The following is a 17851-nucleotide window of genomic DNA, read 5'->3' on the forward strand; positions in this document are numbered from 1 at the left end:
ACATATGGTTTATGAATCATGGTCAATTCCTCAATGAGTGCAGCCCACATGGTTTATGAGTCATGGTCAATTCCTCAATGAGTACAGCCCACATATGGTTTATGAGTTATGGTCAATTCTTCAATGAGTACAACCCACATATGGTTTATGAGTCATGGTCAATTCTTCAATGAGAGCAGCCCACATGGTTTATGAGTCATGGTCAATTCCTCAATGAGTACAGCCCACACATGGTTTATGAGTTATGGTCAATTCCTCAATGAGTACAGCCCACATATGGTTTATGAGTTATGGTCAATTCCTCAATGAGTACAGCCTACATGGTTTATGAGTTATGGTCAATTCCTCAATGAGTACAGTCCACATGGTTAATGAGTTATGGCCAATTACGCAATGAGTACAGTCCACATGGTTTATGAGTTATGGTCAATTCCTCAATGAGTACAGTCCACATGGTTTATGAGTTATGGTCAATTCCTCAATGAGTACAGCCCACATATGGTTTATGAGTTATGGTCAATTCCTCAATGAGTACAGCCCACATATGGTTTATGAGTTATGGTCAATTCCTCAATGAGTACAGCCCACATGTTTAATGAGTCATGGTCAATTCCTCAATGAGTACAGTCCACATGGTTTATGAGTTATGGTCAATTCCTCAATGAGTACAGCCCACATGTTTTATGAGTCATGGTCAATTCCTCAATGAGTACAGTCCACATGGTTTATGAGTTATGGTCAATTTTTCAATTAGTGCAGCCCACATGGTTTATGAGACATGGTCAATTCCTCAATGAGTACAGCCCACATATGGTTTATGAGTTATGGTCAATTCCTCAATGAGTGCAGCCCACATGTTTTATGAGTCATGGTCAATTCCTCAATGAGTACAGCCCACATATGGTTTATGAGTTATGGTCAATTCCTCAATGAGTACAGTCCACATGGTTTATGAGTTATGGTCAATTCTTCAATGAGTGCAGCCCACATGGTTTATGAGGCATGGTCAATTCCTCAATGAGTACAGTCCACATGGTTTATGAGTCATGGTCAATTCCTCAATGAGTACAGCCCACATGGTTTATGAGGCATGGTCAAGTCCTCAATGACTACATCCAACATGGCTTATAATTCATGGTCAATTCCTCAGTGACTACATCCAACATGGCTTATAATTCATGGTCAATTCCTCAGTGACTACATCCCACATGGCTTATAATTCATGGTCAATTCCTCAGTGACTACATCCAACATGGCTTATAATTCATGGTCAATTCCTCAGTGACTACATCCAACATGGCTTATAATTCATGGTCAATTCCTCAGTGACTACATCCCACATGGCTTATATGCCATGGTAAAATCTGCAAAGGCTAAGGTGAATAAGGCATACAAGTCAATGTCAATTCCTAATGATACAATAAGGTAAGACCTTTTCTGAGACAAAATGGAAAATATGTTTCCTGATCTCACAAGTAGGTTGAAAATTCACTGATTAATTCTGTAAATAATTATGTTTATCTCAACAGCCAAATAAATATTTTAGACGCTCAACAGTATTATTTACTTACTGTAACAACTTTTTGGAATACTGGCACATCTACCGGTATATCACAGGCATTGGTATCACAGCCTCTTATCACAGAATTGCACGAGCCGCTGAAAAAAGTGTGTTTGCACATATTATAAAATAATATATATAAATCATGATTTATAATTATCCAATCCTACTTCTGTAAATTTGATCATTAAAAATCATTTTCAAAAACAAACTAAGAATACTATAATCATAAGTAACAAATATTACAAAGCAGTCAATATCATCTACATTTAGGTGAAACTCATAAAAAATTGTCAACCCTTTGTGCTTGTCTGACCGCTTCAAATCAGTTTGATATATCACTATTTTCAATTCATTGTCCCTAATCTTGCAAAGTGCTTTTTTGGACGATATTTTTTAATAATAAATAAATATATAGATAAATGAACAAAAAAGTTATGGCATGTCACCTTATGGCAATGAAGTCTATGGTAACATGTGCAAGTGCATCAATCTTTTACAGAGCATACACAGTCATGAATACCACAAAGTGAAGGATTAGAAATATTATTTTATATATCATATCATATAAATATAACACACAAAATGAATAAACGCATAAATCTTTGGCAACCAATAATAAATTTTTCAAAACTAGAACTATCACTGAATGTGATGAATATCCACATATGTCGGCTTCATAGAAAATGGCAGTGAAATATTTAAAATTCAAACTTATAATTGACAATGCTGTGGATAAAGTTATGGTTCACAACCTCTCATTGTGGTTTACCATTGTATGAAGTTTTATTAGGTTCCATCTTGTAGTTTTCCAGTAATGCTCTGGATAAGAAAAAGTAACACAGGGCAATTACTCTGTAATTAGCTGAAAAAGAGTTATGGTCCTTATACACTGCACTTCCTCATGTTGTTTTTACCATTGTATACAGTGAAATTAAATTCCAACAAGAAGTTTTCCAGTTATGCTTTTTTTAAGAAAAAGTAACAAAGGGCAATTACTCTGTAATTAGCTGAAATAGAGTTTTGGTCCTTTTACACTGCACTTCTTCACATTGTTTTTACCATTGTATAAAGAGAAATTAAATTCCAACAAGAAGTTTTCCAGAAATGCTCTGGAAAAGAAAAAGTAAAAAATGGCAATTACTCTGTAATTAGATGAAATAAAGTTTTGGTCATTGTGCCCTGCACTTCTTAATCTCCTTGTGCTATACAATTGTATGAAATTTAATTTAATTTCATCCAGTTGTTTTCCAGTGATGCTCAGGACAAGAAACAGAGCCAAAGAGTAATAACCCTTTAGCTTAAAAATAGCTTAAAAATAGAGTTATGGTCCTTGTACACACTTTCTCTATTGTGCTTTACCCTTGTATGAAGTTTAGTTAAATTCTTACAAGTTGTTTAAATGTTATTCTCCAGACAAAAAGTAACAATGGCCAATAACTCTGTAATAAGCTGAATAAGAGTTCCTCTCATTTCGCTTTGCCATGGATTTAAATGAAATTTAAAAGAATCCATCCAATAGTTTTAAAATTATGCTCCGGACAAGAATAAGTAACAAAGAGCCAAAGGGCATTTACTTTGCAATTAGCTGAAATTGTGAACTGCACTTCCCTTCATTTCGTTCTACAATTGTAAACAGTTTAATTGAATTCCATCCAGTAGTCCTCAAGTTATACTCTGGACAAGAATAATTTATAATGCTCCGGACAAGAAAAAGTAACAAAGGGCAATAACTATGTAATTAGCCAAAGTAAAGCTATGGTCCTTCTGCACTGCACCATCATCCTCTCATTGTGCATCATCATTGTATGAAGTTTAATTGAATTCCAACAAATTGAATTAGTTTTCAAGCCATGAATTGGCAGTGTATATTATGATACTTACTTTTTCAAAATTGAATAAAAAAAAATTATAACTACATTAAATTTTACAAAATGTTCAAGTTTGTGTACACTGACACTTGACAAAATTACTATGTTCTTCATAGCATTTCGGAAGTAAAATAAAAAATTCAGTTATGGAATACCATACATGCCATATTTCTGAGAGACTTTCCACAGGATTTTGGTCTGAATTCCAGTCGATTTTGATATTACACTAAGAATTTTTACGCAGCCAAATTTAGCGCAATATCTACATTTACAATACAAGACTGAATACCGAAGCACACTCTAATTACAACAATTTTTGGACTTAGTCTACATGGTCTTTGATGGAACAAAATAGCTGCAAATTGTGTGTTCATTGAGCGCAGCAGATTTTTTGGCGCTTTTTTCCCACCTGAACGGTATATATTTTTTCTTGACCCAGGTAAAAAATATCCCCTTATGTTTTTTTAAGGAGCATTGAGCTCTTAACATTTAGCAAATGTCGCTTTTTTGTTCCATTCATGAATATGTTTGATAGGTTTGTTGAATAAAAGGTTGGAAAACAAGTTAAACATTATATGAATCAACTGTTAGTATTTCCCACTTTTTTCCGAAATGATGCTATTTTTGCCATATCGAAGGGCCCAGCCACAATTCCCTTAGAAGTGGAAAATAAAACTGGCGTGAAAAATGATCAGATAATATGAAGACAGGATTAAATTAGAAGGGACCTGTAGTAATGGAATTTAGATATGTACTGGTTGGAGAGCAGTAGCCGGCGGAAAGTAGTAGCCGGCAATCGCTTTTTATTCGTGTTTTTTTTAAATCTTCTTAAAAAAGGTGAGAATGGTAAAAAGAACCGTATCCATGCAACACCATTTGCATCGAATCCAACACAAAGCGTACGTTTAAACATTTTATTTACAAAAAGTATTGGAAATGTCAAAAATTTCGTCAACTTTCTCGTGGGGGATGCTCACGTGAATGTTACTGCGCATGCGCAATTGAATAAATTTGCATATCTAATTATAGCACTAGCATTTACCGACAGTCAAGTGTTGGTTATGAATGATTATTCGTCGATGAATCACAGCACAATGTATTTTTAAAAAAGCCTGTTGAAATGATATTTTCATATTGCCCGTCAATCGCTTTCAAACAATATTGAGACACAATTCAAAATTTTATGTATCCATGGTGTGGTTTTAGACGCGTTGTTAAAGCGAGACTACTCCAGCGATTGGTTACCAGTATTACTTCCCTGTTCAATAGAGGCGCCCCATGGGGAAATTATACTTAATAAGCCGATAAATATCGGTTTTATAGTCAAGGAGCGGTACTGAAATAAAACTGCCGGGTACTGCTTCTCATAATCCGTAAATTGGCACTAATTGATTACCCCCTTTGTGGCCCCAATTAGGCACGCGCTTCGTGACGACACAAACTTTAATATTGTAAGGTTAGTAGACCTTGACCCCTAGTTTAATAAAATGAAAAGATTATTTCCGTTACATTTCGATCTACCGAGAAAATCTTCAAAAACATGCAAAAACTGCCGGTTATTGCTCTCCAACCAGTATAGTGAGATGAACCAGAGATTTTCAATAAGGCAAACTGAGGTGACTATAATTAATTGCTAGATTTTCATCCTCACCCAACCTCTCTTTTTCCACTGCCCCTTAAATTTTATTGACTCAAACAAAAATGTGGATCTAGGGTGTCTTACTTGTGTATCGGTCCGGAACCGCCTGGGAACAGCGTTTATTAATACTTACAGTGTTGATGTATAACATTCCCATGTAAAATAGGGAAATTGTAACAATTGTGTTCGTGGTTCGTCTAGAAACACATGAATGTGGTCCCTGGAGCAATAAGAAAGAGCATGAACCAACATATTCAAGGGTAAAACAGTCATCTAGATTTTACCCCCCCCCACACCCCACCTCCCAATTTAAAAAATAAATGGATGAAAATCTAGCCATTAAGACTAATTTATATAGGCCTTAAATAAATATGTAAATAATATTTCAAACATCTGATACAAAAATACTGAAGGCAACAAGCAATTAGTCAACAGGCAAACATCAACTAAATTCCATGCTGTATTTTATGAGAGGCAACAACAACCATACAACAATAATTAATACCTTTCCAACCAATGTTTTGTGAATATATCTGAAAAAATTCACGAACGGCATTTATGATTCTTTCATAACTGTGTACGGGACTTTAGGGGAGATTTTAAGTATCTTCAATGGCCGAGAGTGTAAATTAGATAGGTTCATCCCGACCCATGCGTAGGGTGTTTAGTGGAAACGAGGTTTTTTAGCGGAAAACAAGGTTTAACTTTTTATGGTGACATTTGCAGCAAGAAATAATTAATAATTTTTAGCATTCTAAATATCGGCACAAGACAAGGTTTCTATGATGCTACAGACGACAGTCTTCAACAAGAAAGATAATTACAATGTGATGACCATTAAAAAAGAGTTCCAAACGGGTACTTGTTTTATCTTTGCCGATGGGCAAGATAAGAATTTCAAGCATGGTTAAATTTTTGGATCTACTTATCTGAGGTGGGAGAAAAAATGGTCTATGTTGGTTCTAAAGGCCTTTTTAAAATCAAAACTTTGTACGAACTAGACCCGAAATCTACGATCACTTTGTACATTGTGTATGAAGATTTCTGCAACTGTTTTATTAACACTTTTAAACATTAATCCATACGCGTCCTTAAAGCTTTTGTAGTATTTTTCATAGATCTACAAAAAACAGGTGCTTGTCAGTATAAAAAAAATCTTTAAAAAACGGTCTGAGGTACTTTGTACAAAGTTTGAACGCCACAAAGACTTCATACAAAGTTGAATGAAACTGGCCCTAAATCTAACATTGCATGTACTGTTATCAAATTTGATATAACCTTTGTAACATAATGGACGTAAGACAAAATTAAACATGCAATTAAATACATGCTCTCGAGCTTGAACTCAAACTGGAAAAGTGATTGGAACCATGTGACTTTATCATGATATGGGTATGCTTTTAAAGGCATACAACAGGGTGTTAAATTGAATTAATTTAAAAATAAATAATTAAAGTTGTATCCATGCACCTTTTAATGATTATATAAAAATCACAATAACAAAACTAGTGTGGGTTTACAAGTGTAAATACGTGTGAAATAACAACATCTTTACATACAAGCTGGATCCGAAATGTTCCATACGCAGTTAGCTAAAATACATCATAGAATTCATGTGCCAATTTCTTGCAACTTCTTAAGTTTAACAGGCTTAATTAGTAGCTAATTTCAATATGCCTTAATAAATACTTCAAATTTTATGTTCATAAATGAAAAATGGTTTATTGTGATTATCATACACCAGTAGATTATTGCTATTTAAAGCCCAAAAACTCTTTAAGATGAAAATATTATGTAAACTATTGAAACACAAAAATATCGAGCTTTAAGCTTAATCTTATTATATGCATCATAGGGTACCCCCGATACACACTATGTTATGCTTCATTGTGTACCGTGGGCAATTTGGCTAGGAAAATCTCGTAATCATGAATAATTAATGGGGCAGTTGCATTGGTTCCGCAAAGTACTTTACAGTTGAAAAATATTCTGGCGATTACCATTCATTGGAGGATGAGTTGTCTTTCCGGCCTCATGCATATTCATTAAAACGAGATTTTGTAAGTCAATTGTCCCACGGTATGTATGAAGTGCAACGGTTAAAAGTACCATGGTTGCCGATGATGATTATAAGGAACTTAAGAAGTTTGGAGAAATTGAAGCCAGGTAAACAACTAATTAGTGAATGGGCAAATCAGCCTAAACATGGCCTATTGAATGTCAGAAAATTAAAAAACGGTGCAGACCAAAAATTTCAAGAATAAGATGGTTGCAATAAATTGCCAATCCAGTAAAAATGTTGTATGAATATGGCGATTTCAATTGAACCGATAAAGATCAATGTTAGCATGGATTTTATTACCTCTAATATTTTTCAAGTTGACATAAAAAATGACCACTTAAAGGTCAAGGTTAATGACTACTTCAAGGTCAAAGGTAGTAACCACTTCAATGTCAAAATTAATGACCACTTCAAGGTCAAAGTTAATGACAACTTCAAGGTCAAGGTTAATGACCACTTCAAGGTCAAAATTAATGACCAATTGAACTAAAGGTACAAAATAATGACCACTTTAAGGTCAAAGTCAATGACCACTTCAAGGTCAAAGTTTATAAGTTAATGACCACTTTAAGGTCAAAGTTAATAACCACTTCAAGGTCAAAGTTAAAAAGGACTATGTCTTTCCTGGTACTTTTCTTTTTAACAGTATATTTTCAGTTGAAATTTATTCATAGCTTTGCAATTATGCTAAATTTTGTATTTTTGATGTAATCTAGAGATCAAGATTGCTTCTTTTTCTGCTTAACTTTACTTCAGTTTTTGCAAGACATCTTTCGAAATTGTTTTATAGTAAAAATGCTGACAAAAGCGACCAGAGTTGCATTAAACAGTGCATATTTTGCCGTAATATTCACTGCATACAATTGATCTGACCAGGGCTTCTTAAAACTGACAATTTGCTTGTTTGGAACGACTTTCATTTGACCTTGACAGACCGATTTCAGTAACAAAAAATGGCTTAAAATTGGTTCAAAACTTGTTCATTTTTTTTCCATTTCGGTCCAAAACTGCTAAGTCAGTAAAAAATGTAGAAATTGTAATACACAAACAGTGACTGTCATTCACACATCCCCAAATACCAGGGGACATCCTTGAGGGCGATAACTTTATTCTTATAATGGTTTGTGCTAATTGACTTTGCTGTTTTTATTTCATCAAAGGGACAGTCGAATTCGTTGTCTTTTTCTCATGTAAACCAGTGATTTTTTTGGAATTATTTTTACCGCCTGTGCCTTGCAAATTGGGAAAAAAGCTGACATTGGGAAAAATACAAAATCAGGCAAAATAGCTAATTTAAGGCCCAAAATAAAAAGTTCTTCTTTCTGGTCACCCGACAGTCCATACTTTTTTTTTGCCCCAAACTCAATTTTTGTAGACCCGAGTCCCGGGAGAACGGTACTGGATACGAAAAATAAACCATGCTATCCGACAAGGATATTTAAACAGGGCTTTCAATCGACCCTTCGTCTTGTGAGATATCATCAATGACCCGAGGTTCGCAAGTAAGTGTCACCTTTGACCTGAGAGAATTTCAGTGCAAGAGTCGTTAGTCCTGAAATGGGGGCTGCAAACCATGTGCTGAATGTTTGTTTATTCAATTAAAGTGTTTTTAAAGTAAACACATGTCAATAGCAATTAACGCTCTAAGTGACAAGTGAACAACCCTGTCCATTCACAGCAGTCAAACTCAATGTCGTGAATAACGCCGCCATTATGTAAATGGATACCTGTGGCAGTTTTAGCCCTACTACGAACAACAATGTTTATATATCAACAATTGAAATGTTATTTAATTCAATTTCATCTATTAGCTAAAAATAAAAGATTAATCTTGGAAGTTTGTAAATGCGTAAAAAAACAAAAACAATTTTCGTCTAGCTCTCCTGCGCATGGTCCAAAAAGCGCGGGAAACAGGTGCTTTTACGTTTACTTCCTGTCAATTTTAATGAAAGTGAAAGAAGAACTATTTGACGTAAATCCTGGTCTATCTACAGTTGAGTTCTATTACATAACATGTTATAAAGGAACAATAAAGGGATATTGGCAATAGGAACGCTGAATGTTTTTGTTTACTTCCGGAAGAATCCCCAGGTGAAAATGAAATTGAAAGTATAAGGCGAGAAAAATGTCATCGCATATTGGATTTTGACAAGGATGCATAGGATTACATAACAAGTAATACATGCATCCTTTTTAACTCAACACTTATATATCGGAACAACTTCGATAACATTGAAATATATTGCCAGTCTTCGTAACAGATTGCTAAGAACATCTAACATATTTGGGTGGCCAGTACAGGATGTTGCTATTTTTAGTAACGAAAGGTATTCCCTCGCTATTTATAGGTTCTACATCATAGTATTTTGAACAAGATGATTAATTTTATATTGTTGTTTATTAAATAACTTAAATAAATAAATTTGGATATTTTTACAACAAACAAGTCTTAAGTCATTTGATCCTACTCAAGGGAGTTTATAGTACTGTGCTAATGCTTACAGACAATACATTTAACATTCCGATTCAAAAGTTTATTAAAAAAAAATATAATAATAATTCCCTACCTACCGACCCTTTCGATTTTGAGACCCGTGACCAGAAACAAGAACTTTTTTTTTTGGCCTAATGGAAAATATAGATGTTTTAACTTTTTTTATGCATACATAACTATGCTTCTTGTCAAGATTTTGTTTATATTTCAAGAAATTCATTGCCTTATTATTCATTAACGTAATCTGCATTTATCAAATTGGGAAAAAATTATGAAATTTTGGGAAAAATGGACAGTTTTTCGCAAGGGGAAACAGCCTTCAGAAGGCAGTAAATTGCACCAAAAACAAGAGCTGTCACAGAGACAGCGCGCTCGACTATTCCGCCACATTTCAGTGTAAGGATTGAAAAGTTTTGGCGGAACATGCATGGATCACTGTTAGATTAGATTTCAATGCAATACATGATGTGTGGAGATATTAGCATAAATGTGGTTACATGCAAAATTTTAACCAAAATTTTGAAGTGTAATAATAAAGGGTCATTATTTTAAAAACACAGTTATCTTACTTGATTATTCAATTAGGTTGGGTGGTTGAATACCATTGAATAAAGTCTCAATGCAATACATCAAGCAGTTGCTGAGATATTATCCTATGTGTGCTAACATGCGAGACCTTAACCAGAATTTCTAAGTAGCTTAATAAAGGGGCAAAACTTATATAATATGAAAGATAGAGTTATCTTACTTGATTAAATAAGAAGGTAAAATGGTTGGGAGCCTGTGTGTAAAGTTTCAATGCAATACATGATGTATTTGCTGAAGCATTGACTTAAAAGTGGTTACATGCAAAACCTTAACCAGAATTTCTATGTTGAATATAAAAGGGGCAATTATTAGAATTTAATGCAAACTAGAGTTATCTTACTTGGTTATTTAAGTAGATTGGATGGTTGAGTACCATTTTATAAAGTCTCAATGCAATTCATCCAGTAGTTGCTGAGATATTAACCTATGTGTGCTTACATGCAAAACCTTAACCAGAATTTCTGAGTCGAATAATAAAGGGCCATTATTTGCATTAAATGCAAACTAGAGTTATCTAACTTGGTTTATTGAGTAGGTTGGATGGTTTAGTACCATTGTATCAAGTCTCAATGCAAAACCTCAAGTAGTTGCTGAGATATTAACCATGTGTGCTTGCACGCAAAACCTTAACCAGAATTTCTAAGTCAAATAATAAAGGCCTATTATTGGCAATAAATGCAAAGTAGAGTTATCAAACTTGGTTAATTAAGTAGGTTGGATGGTGGAGTACCATTGTATAAAGTCTCAATGCAATACCTCAAGTAATTGTTGGAATATTAACATATGTGTGCTTGCACGCAAAACCTTAACCAAGGGATGACGCCGACACCGACGCTTGGGTGAGTAGTATAGCTCTCCTTATTCTTCGAATAGTCGAGCTAAATATCACTGTAAACAGTTGTCACATTTTTACTATGAAGATTATCATTAAAGGATGTTATTATTAATCTGCAAAAGCCATAAAATTTCAATTAATTAAGCTAGTCGTGCCATATTCATCTGACTATATTTCAAATGCATCTTAAGACTGAGTCAAGGAAACTAAAATCAAAATTAAAGCATTAAAACTAATGTAAGTTACCTAGAATTTTTTGATGAAGAAATCTTGGATTTCTGTAGTGGTTGAGATGAACTACTTAGACGCCTGACTGGAGGGTTGGACCCATCAATATATGCATCTGATTTTATAAATGTTGAGTAGAGATCATGGTTCCGTGAGCAATTTCTGAAACAAAAACAACAAGAGTTGTTTACAAAATATCATAAAAATTTATCTTAGAGCTTAAAAGAGATGCATCATTACCCTTACAAATATTTTTGTAAGTATTTAAATAGTAACATGAAAAGAGTAACAGTTAACCTTGCCTTAAAGTACTTTCAGAAAGTTAATCAAATATCAATGAAAACCTGGTTTCGTCGTATTGTGGTGTTTCTTGTTTATTAAATATTTGATTAACTTTCTGAAAGTACTTTAAGGCAAGGTTAACTGTTACTCTTTTCATGTTACTATTTAAATACTTACAAAAATATTTGTAAGGGTAATGATGCATCTCTTTTAAGCTCTAAGATAAATTTTTATGATATTTTGTAAACAACTCTTGTTGTTTTTGTTTCAGAAATTGCTCACGGAACCATGATCTCTACTCAACATTTATAAAATCAGATGCATATATTGATGGGTCCAACCCTCCAGTCAGGCGTCTAAGTAGTTCATCTCAACCACTACAGAAATCCAAGATTTCTTCATCAAAAAATTCTAGGTAACTTACATTAGTTTTTAATGCTTTAATTTTGATTTTAGTTTCCTTGACTCAGTCTTAAGATGCATTTGAAATATAGTCAGATGAATATGGCACGACTAGCTTAATTAATTGAAATTTTATGGCTTTTGCAGATTAATAATAACATCCTTTAATGATAATCTTCATAGTAAAAATGTGACAACTGTTTACAGTGATATTTAGCTCGACTATTCGAAGAATAAGGAGAGCTATACTACTCACCCAAGCGTCGGTGTCGGCGTCATCCCTTGGTTAAGGTTTTGCGTGCAAGCACACATATGTTAATATTCCAACAATTACTTGAGGTATTGCATTGAGACTTTATACAATGGTACTCCACCATCCAACCTACTTAATTAACCAAGTTTGATAACTCTACTTTGCATTTATTGCCAATAATAGGCCTTTATTATTTGACTTAGAAATTCTGGTTAAGGTTTTGCGTGCAAGCACACATGGTTAATATCTCAGCAACTACTTGAGGTTTTGCATTGAGACTTGATACAATGGTACTAAACCATCCAACCTACTCAATAAACCAAGTTAGATAACTCTAGTTTGCATTTAATGCAAATAATGGCCCTTTATTATTCGACTCAGAAATTCTGGTTAAGGTTTTGCATGTAAGCACACATAGGTTAATATCTCAGCAACTACTGGATGAATTGCATTGAGACTTTATAAAATGGTACTCAACCATCCAATCTACTTAAATAACCAAGTAAGATAACTCTAGTTTGCATTAAATTCTAATAATTGCCCCTTTTATATTCAACATAGAAATTCTGGTTAAGGTTTTGCATGTAACCACTTTTAAGTCAATGCTTCAGCAAATACATCATGTATTGCATTGAAACTTTACACACAGGCTCCCAACCATTTTACCTTCTTATTTAATCAAGTAAGATAACTCTATCTTTCATATTATATAAGTTTTGCCCCTTTATTAAGCTACTTAGAAATTCTGGTTAAGGTCTCGCATGTTAGCACACATAGGATAATATCTCAGCAACTGCTTGATGTATTGCATTGAGACTTTATTCAATGGTATTCAACCACCCAACCTAATTGAATAATCAAGTAAGATAACTGTGTTTTTAAAATAATGACCCTTTATTATTACACTTCAAAATTTTGGTTAAAATTTTGCATGTAACCACATTTATGCTAATATCTCCACACATCATGTATTGCATTGAAATCTAATCTAACAGTGATCCATGCATGTTCCGCCAAAACTTTTCAATCCTTACACTGAAATGTGGCGGAATAGTCGAGCGCGCTGTCTCTGTGACAGCTCTTGTTTTTGGTGCAATTTACTGCCTTCTGAAGGCTGTTTCCCCTTGCGAAAAACTGTCCATTTTTCCCAAAATTTCATAATTTTTTCCCAATTTGATAAATGCAGATTACGTTAATGAATAATAAGGCAATGAATTTCTTGAAATATAAACAAAATCTTGACAAGAAGCATAGTTATGTATGCATAAAAAAAGTTAAAACATCTATATTTTCCATTAGGCCAAAAAAAAAAGTTCTTGTTTCTGGTCACGGGTCTCAAAATCGAAAGGGTCGGTAGGTAGGGAATTATTATTATATTTTTTTTTAATAAACTTTTGAATCGGAATGTTAAATGTATTGTCTGTAAGCATTAGCACAGTACTATAAACTCCCTTGAGTAGGATCAAATGACTTAAGACTTGTTTGTTGTAAAAATATCCAAATTTATTTATTTAAGTTATTTAATAAACAACAATATAAAATTAATCATCTTGTTCAAAATACTATGATGTAGAACCTATAAATAGCGAGGGAATACCTTTCGTTACTAAAAATAGCAACATCCTGTACTGGCCACCCAAATATGTTAGATGTTCTTAGCAATCTGTTACGAAGACTGGCAATATATTTCAATGTTATCGAAGTTGTTCCGATATATAAGTGTTGAGTTAAAAAGGATGCATGTATTACTTGTTATGTAATCCTATGCATCCTTGTCAAAATCCAATATGCGATGACATTTTTCTCGCCTTATACTTTCAATTTCATTTTCACCTGGGGATTCTTCCGGAAGTAAACAAAAACATTCAGCGTTCCTATTGCCAATATCCCTTTATTGTTCCTTTATAACATGTTATGTAATAGAACTCAACTGTAGATAGACCAGGATTTACGTCAAATAGTTCTTCTTTCACTTTCATTAAAATTGACAGGAAGTAAACGTAAAAGCACCTGTTTCCCGCGCTTTTTGGACCATGCGCAGGAGAGCTAGACGAAAATTGTTTTTGTTTTTTTACGCATTTACAAACTTCCAAGATTAATCTTTTATTTTTAGCTAATAGATGAAATTGAATTAAATAACATTTCAATTGTTGATATATAAACATTGTTGTTCGTAGTAGGGCTAAAACTGCCACAGGTATCCATTTACATAATGGCGGCGTTATTCACGACATTGAGTTTGACTGCTGTGAATGGACAGGGTTGTTCACTTGTCACTTAGAGCGTTAATTGCTATTGACATGTGTTTACTTTAAAAACACTTTAATTGAATAAACAAACATTCAGCACATGGTTTGCAGCCCCCATTTCAGGACTAACGACTCTTGCACTGAAATTCTCTCAGGTCAAAGGTGACACTTACTTGCGAACCTCGGGTCATTGATGATATCTCACAAGACGAAGGGTCGATTGAAAGCCCTGTTTAAATATCCTTGTCGGATAGCATGGTTTATTTTTCGTATCCAGTACCGTTCTCCCGGGACTCGGGTCTACAAAAATTGAGTTTGGGGCAAAAAAAAAGTATGGACTGTCGGGTGACCAGAAAGAAGAACTTTTTATTTTGGGCCTTAAATTAGCTATTTTGCCTGATTTTGTATTTTTCCCAATGTCAGCTTTTTTCCCAATTTGCAAGGCACAGGCGGTAAAAATAATTCCAAAAAAATCACTGGTTTACATGAGAAAAAGACAACGAATTCGACTGTCCCTTTGATGAAATAAAAACAGCAAAGTCAATTAGCACAAACCATTATAAGAATAAAGTTATCGCCCTCAAGGATGTCCCCTGGTATTTGGGGATGTGTGAATGACAGTCACTGTTTGTGTATTACAATTTCTACATTTTTTACTGACTTAGCAGTTTTGGACCGAAATGGAAAAAAAATGAACAAGTTTTGAACCAATTTTAAGCCATTTTTTGTTACTGAAATCGGTCTGTCAAGGTCAAATGAAAGTCGTTCCAAACAAGCAAATTGTCAGTTTTAAGAAGCCCTGGTCAGATCAATTGTATGCAGTGAATATTACGGCAAAATATGCACTGTTTAATGCAACTCTGGTCGCTTTTGTCAGCATTTTTACTATAAAACAATTTCGAAAGATGTCTTGCAAAAACTGAAGTAAAGTTAAGCAGAAAAAGAAGCAATCTTGATCTCTAGATTACATCAAAAATACAAAATTTAGCATAATTGCAAAGCTATGAATAAATTTCAACTGAAAATATACTGTTAAAAAGAAAAGTACCAGGAAAGACATAGTCCTTTTTAACTTTGACCTTGAAGTGGTTATTAACTTTGACCTTAAAGTGGTCATTAACTTATAAACTTTGACCTTGAAGTGGTCATTGACTTTGACCTTAAAGTGGTCATTATTTTGTACCTTTAGTTCAATTGGTCATTAATTTTGACCTTGAAGTGGTCATTAACCTTGACCTTGAAGTTGTCATTAACTTTGACCTTGAAGTGGTCATTAATTTTGACATTGAAGTGGTTACTACCTTTGACCTTGAAGTAGTCATTAACCTTGACCTTTAAGTGGTCATTTTTTATGTCAACTTGAAAAATATTAGAGGTAATAAAATCCATGCTAACATTGATCTTTATCGGTTCAATTGAAATCGCCATATTCATACAACATTTTTACTGGATTGGCAATTTATTGCAACCATCTTATTCTTGAAATTTTTGGTCTGCACCGTTTTTTAATTTTCTGACATTCAATAGGCCATGTTTAGGCTGATTTGCCCATTCACTAATTAGTTGTTTACCTGGCTTCAATTTCTCCAAACTTCTTAAGTTCCTTATAATCATCATCGGCAACCATGGTACTTTTAACCGTTGCACTTCATACATACCGTGGGACAATTGACTTACAAAATCTCGTTTTAATGAATATGCATGAGGCCGGAAAGACAACTCATCCTCCAATGAATGGTAATCGCCAGAATATTTTTCAACTGTAAAGTACTTTGCGGAACCAATGCAACTGCCCCATTAATTATTCATGATTACGAGATTTTCCTAGCCAAATTGCCCACGGTACACAATGAAGCATAACATAGTGTGTATCGGGGGTACCCTATGATGCATATAATAAGATTAAGCTTAAAGCTCGATATTTTTGTGTTTCAATAGTTTACATTATATTTTCATCTTTAAGAGTTTTTGGGCTTTAAATAGCAATAATTTTTCATTTTTCATTTATGAACATAAAATTTGAAGTATTTATTAAGGCATATTGAAATTAGCTACTAATTAAGCCTGTTAAACTTAAGAAGTTGCAAGAAATTGGCACATGAATTCTATGATGTATTTTAGCTAACTGCGTATGGAACATTTCGGATCCAGCTTGTATGTAAAGATGTTGTTATTTCACACGTATTTACACTTGTAAACCCACACTAGTTTTGTTATTGTGATTTTTATATAATCATTAAAAGGTGCATGGATACAACTTTAATTATTTATTTTTAAATTAATTCAATTTAACACCCTGTTGTATGCCTTTAAAAGCATACCCATATCATGATAAAGTCACATGGTTCCAATCACTTTTCCAGTTTGAGTTCAAGCTCGAGAGCATGTATTTAATTGCATGTTTAATTTTGTCTTACGTCCATTATGTTACAAAGGTTATATCAAATTTGATAACAGTACATGCAATGTTAGATTTAGGGCCAGTTTCATTCAACTTTGTATGAAGTCTTTGTGGCGTTCAAACTTTGTACAAAGTACCTCAGACCGTTTTTTAAAGATTTTTTTTATACTGACAAGCACCTGTTTTTTGTAGATCTATGAAAAATACTACAAAAGCTTTAAGGACGCGTATGGATTAATGTTTAAAAGTGTTAATAAAACAGTTGCAGAAATCTTCATACACAATGTACAAAGTGATCGTAGATTTCGGGTCTAGTTCGTACAAAGTTTTGATTTAAAAAGGCCTTTAGAACCAACATAGACCATTTTTTCTCCCACCTCAGATAAGTAGATCCAAAAATTTAACCATGCTTGAAATTCTTATCTTGCCCATCGGCAAAGATAAAACAAGTACCCGTTTGGAACTCTTTTTTAATGGTCATCACATTGTAATTATCTTTCTTGTTGAAGACTGTCGTCTGTAGCATCATAGAAACCTTGTCTTGTGCCGATATTTAGAATGCTAAAAATTATTAATTATTTCTTGCTGCAAATGTCACCATAAAAAGTTAAACCTTGTTTCCGCTAAAAAACCTCGTTTCCACTAAACACCCTACGCATGGGTCGGGATGAACCTATCTAATTTACACTCTCGGCCATTGAAGATACTTAAAATCTCCCCTAAAGTCCCGTACACAGTTATGAAAGAATCATAAATGCCGTTCGTGAATTTTTTCAGATATATTCACAAAACATTGGTTGGAAAGGTATTAATTATTGTTCTATGGTTGTTGTTGCCTCTCATAAAATACAGCATGGAATTTAGTTGATGTTTGCCTGTTGACTAATTGCTTGTTGCCTTCAGTATTTTTGTATCAGATGTTTGAAATATTATTTACATATTTATTTAAGGCCTATATAAATTAGTCTTAATGGCTAGATTTTCAT

General features: G+C 33.7%; 1 protein-coding gene across 3 annotated transcripts in view; it reads right to left on the minus strand.

The window, feature by feature from the left end:
* The window catches only part of LOC128206092 (uncharacterized), a 126872-nt gene that overhangs the window by 65247 nt on the left and 43774 nt on the right, over window positions 1-17851 (minus strand). For 2 of the 3 annotated variants that reach the window (XM_052908260.1, XM_052908259.1), the window contains exons 3-4: window positions 11297-11440; window positions 1572-1659 (exon numbers count right to left, since the gene is read on the minus strand). In XM_052908260.1, coding sequence (XP_052764220.1) covers window positions 1572-1659; window positions 11297-11440 — 232 coding nt within the window. The remainder of the gene's footprint in view (window positions 1-1571; window positions 1660-11296; window positions 11441-17851) is intronic. The other variant, XM_052908261.1, reaches the window with a different exon arrangement.

This window comes from Mya arenaria, chromosome 10 (genome assembly GCF_026914265.1).
Source record: "Mya arenaria isolate MELC-2E11 chromosome 10, ASM2691426v1".
Classification (NCBI taxonomy): domain Eukaryota; kingdom Metazoa; phylum Mollusca; class Bivalvia; order Myida; family Myidae; genus Mya; species Mya arenaria.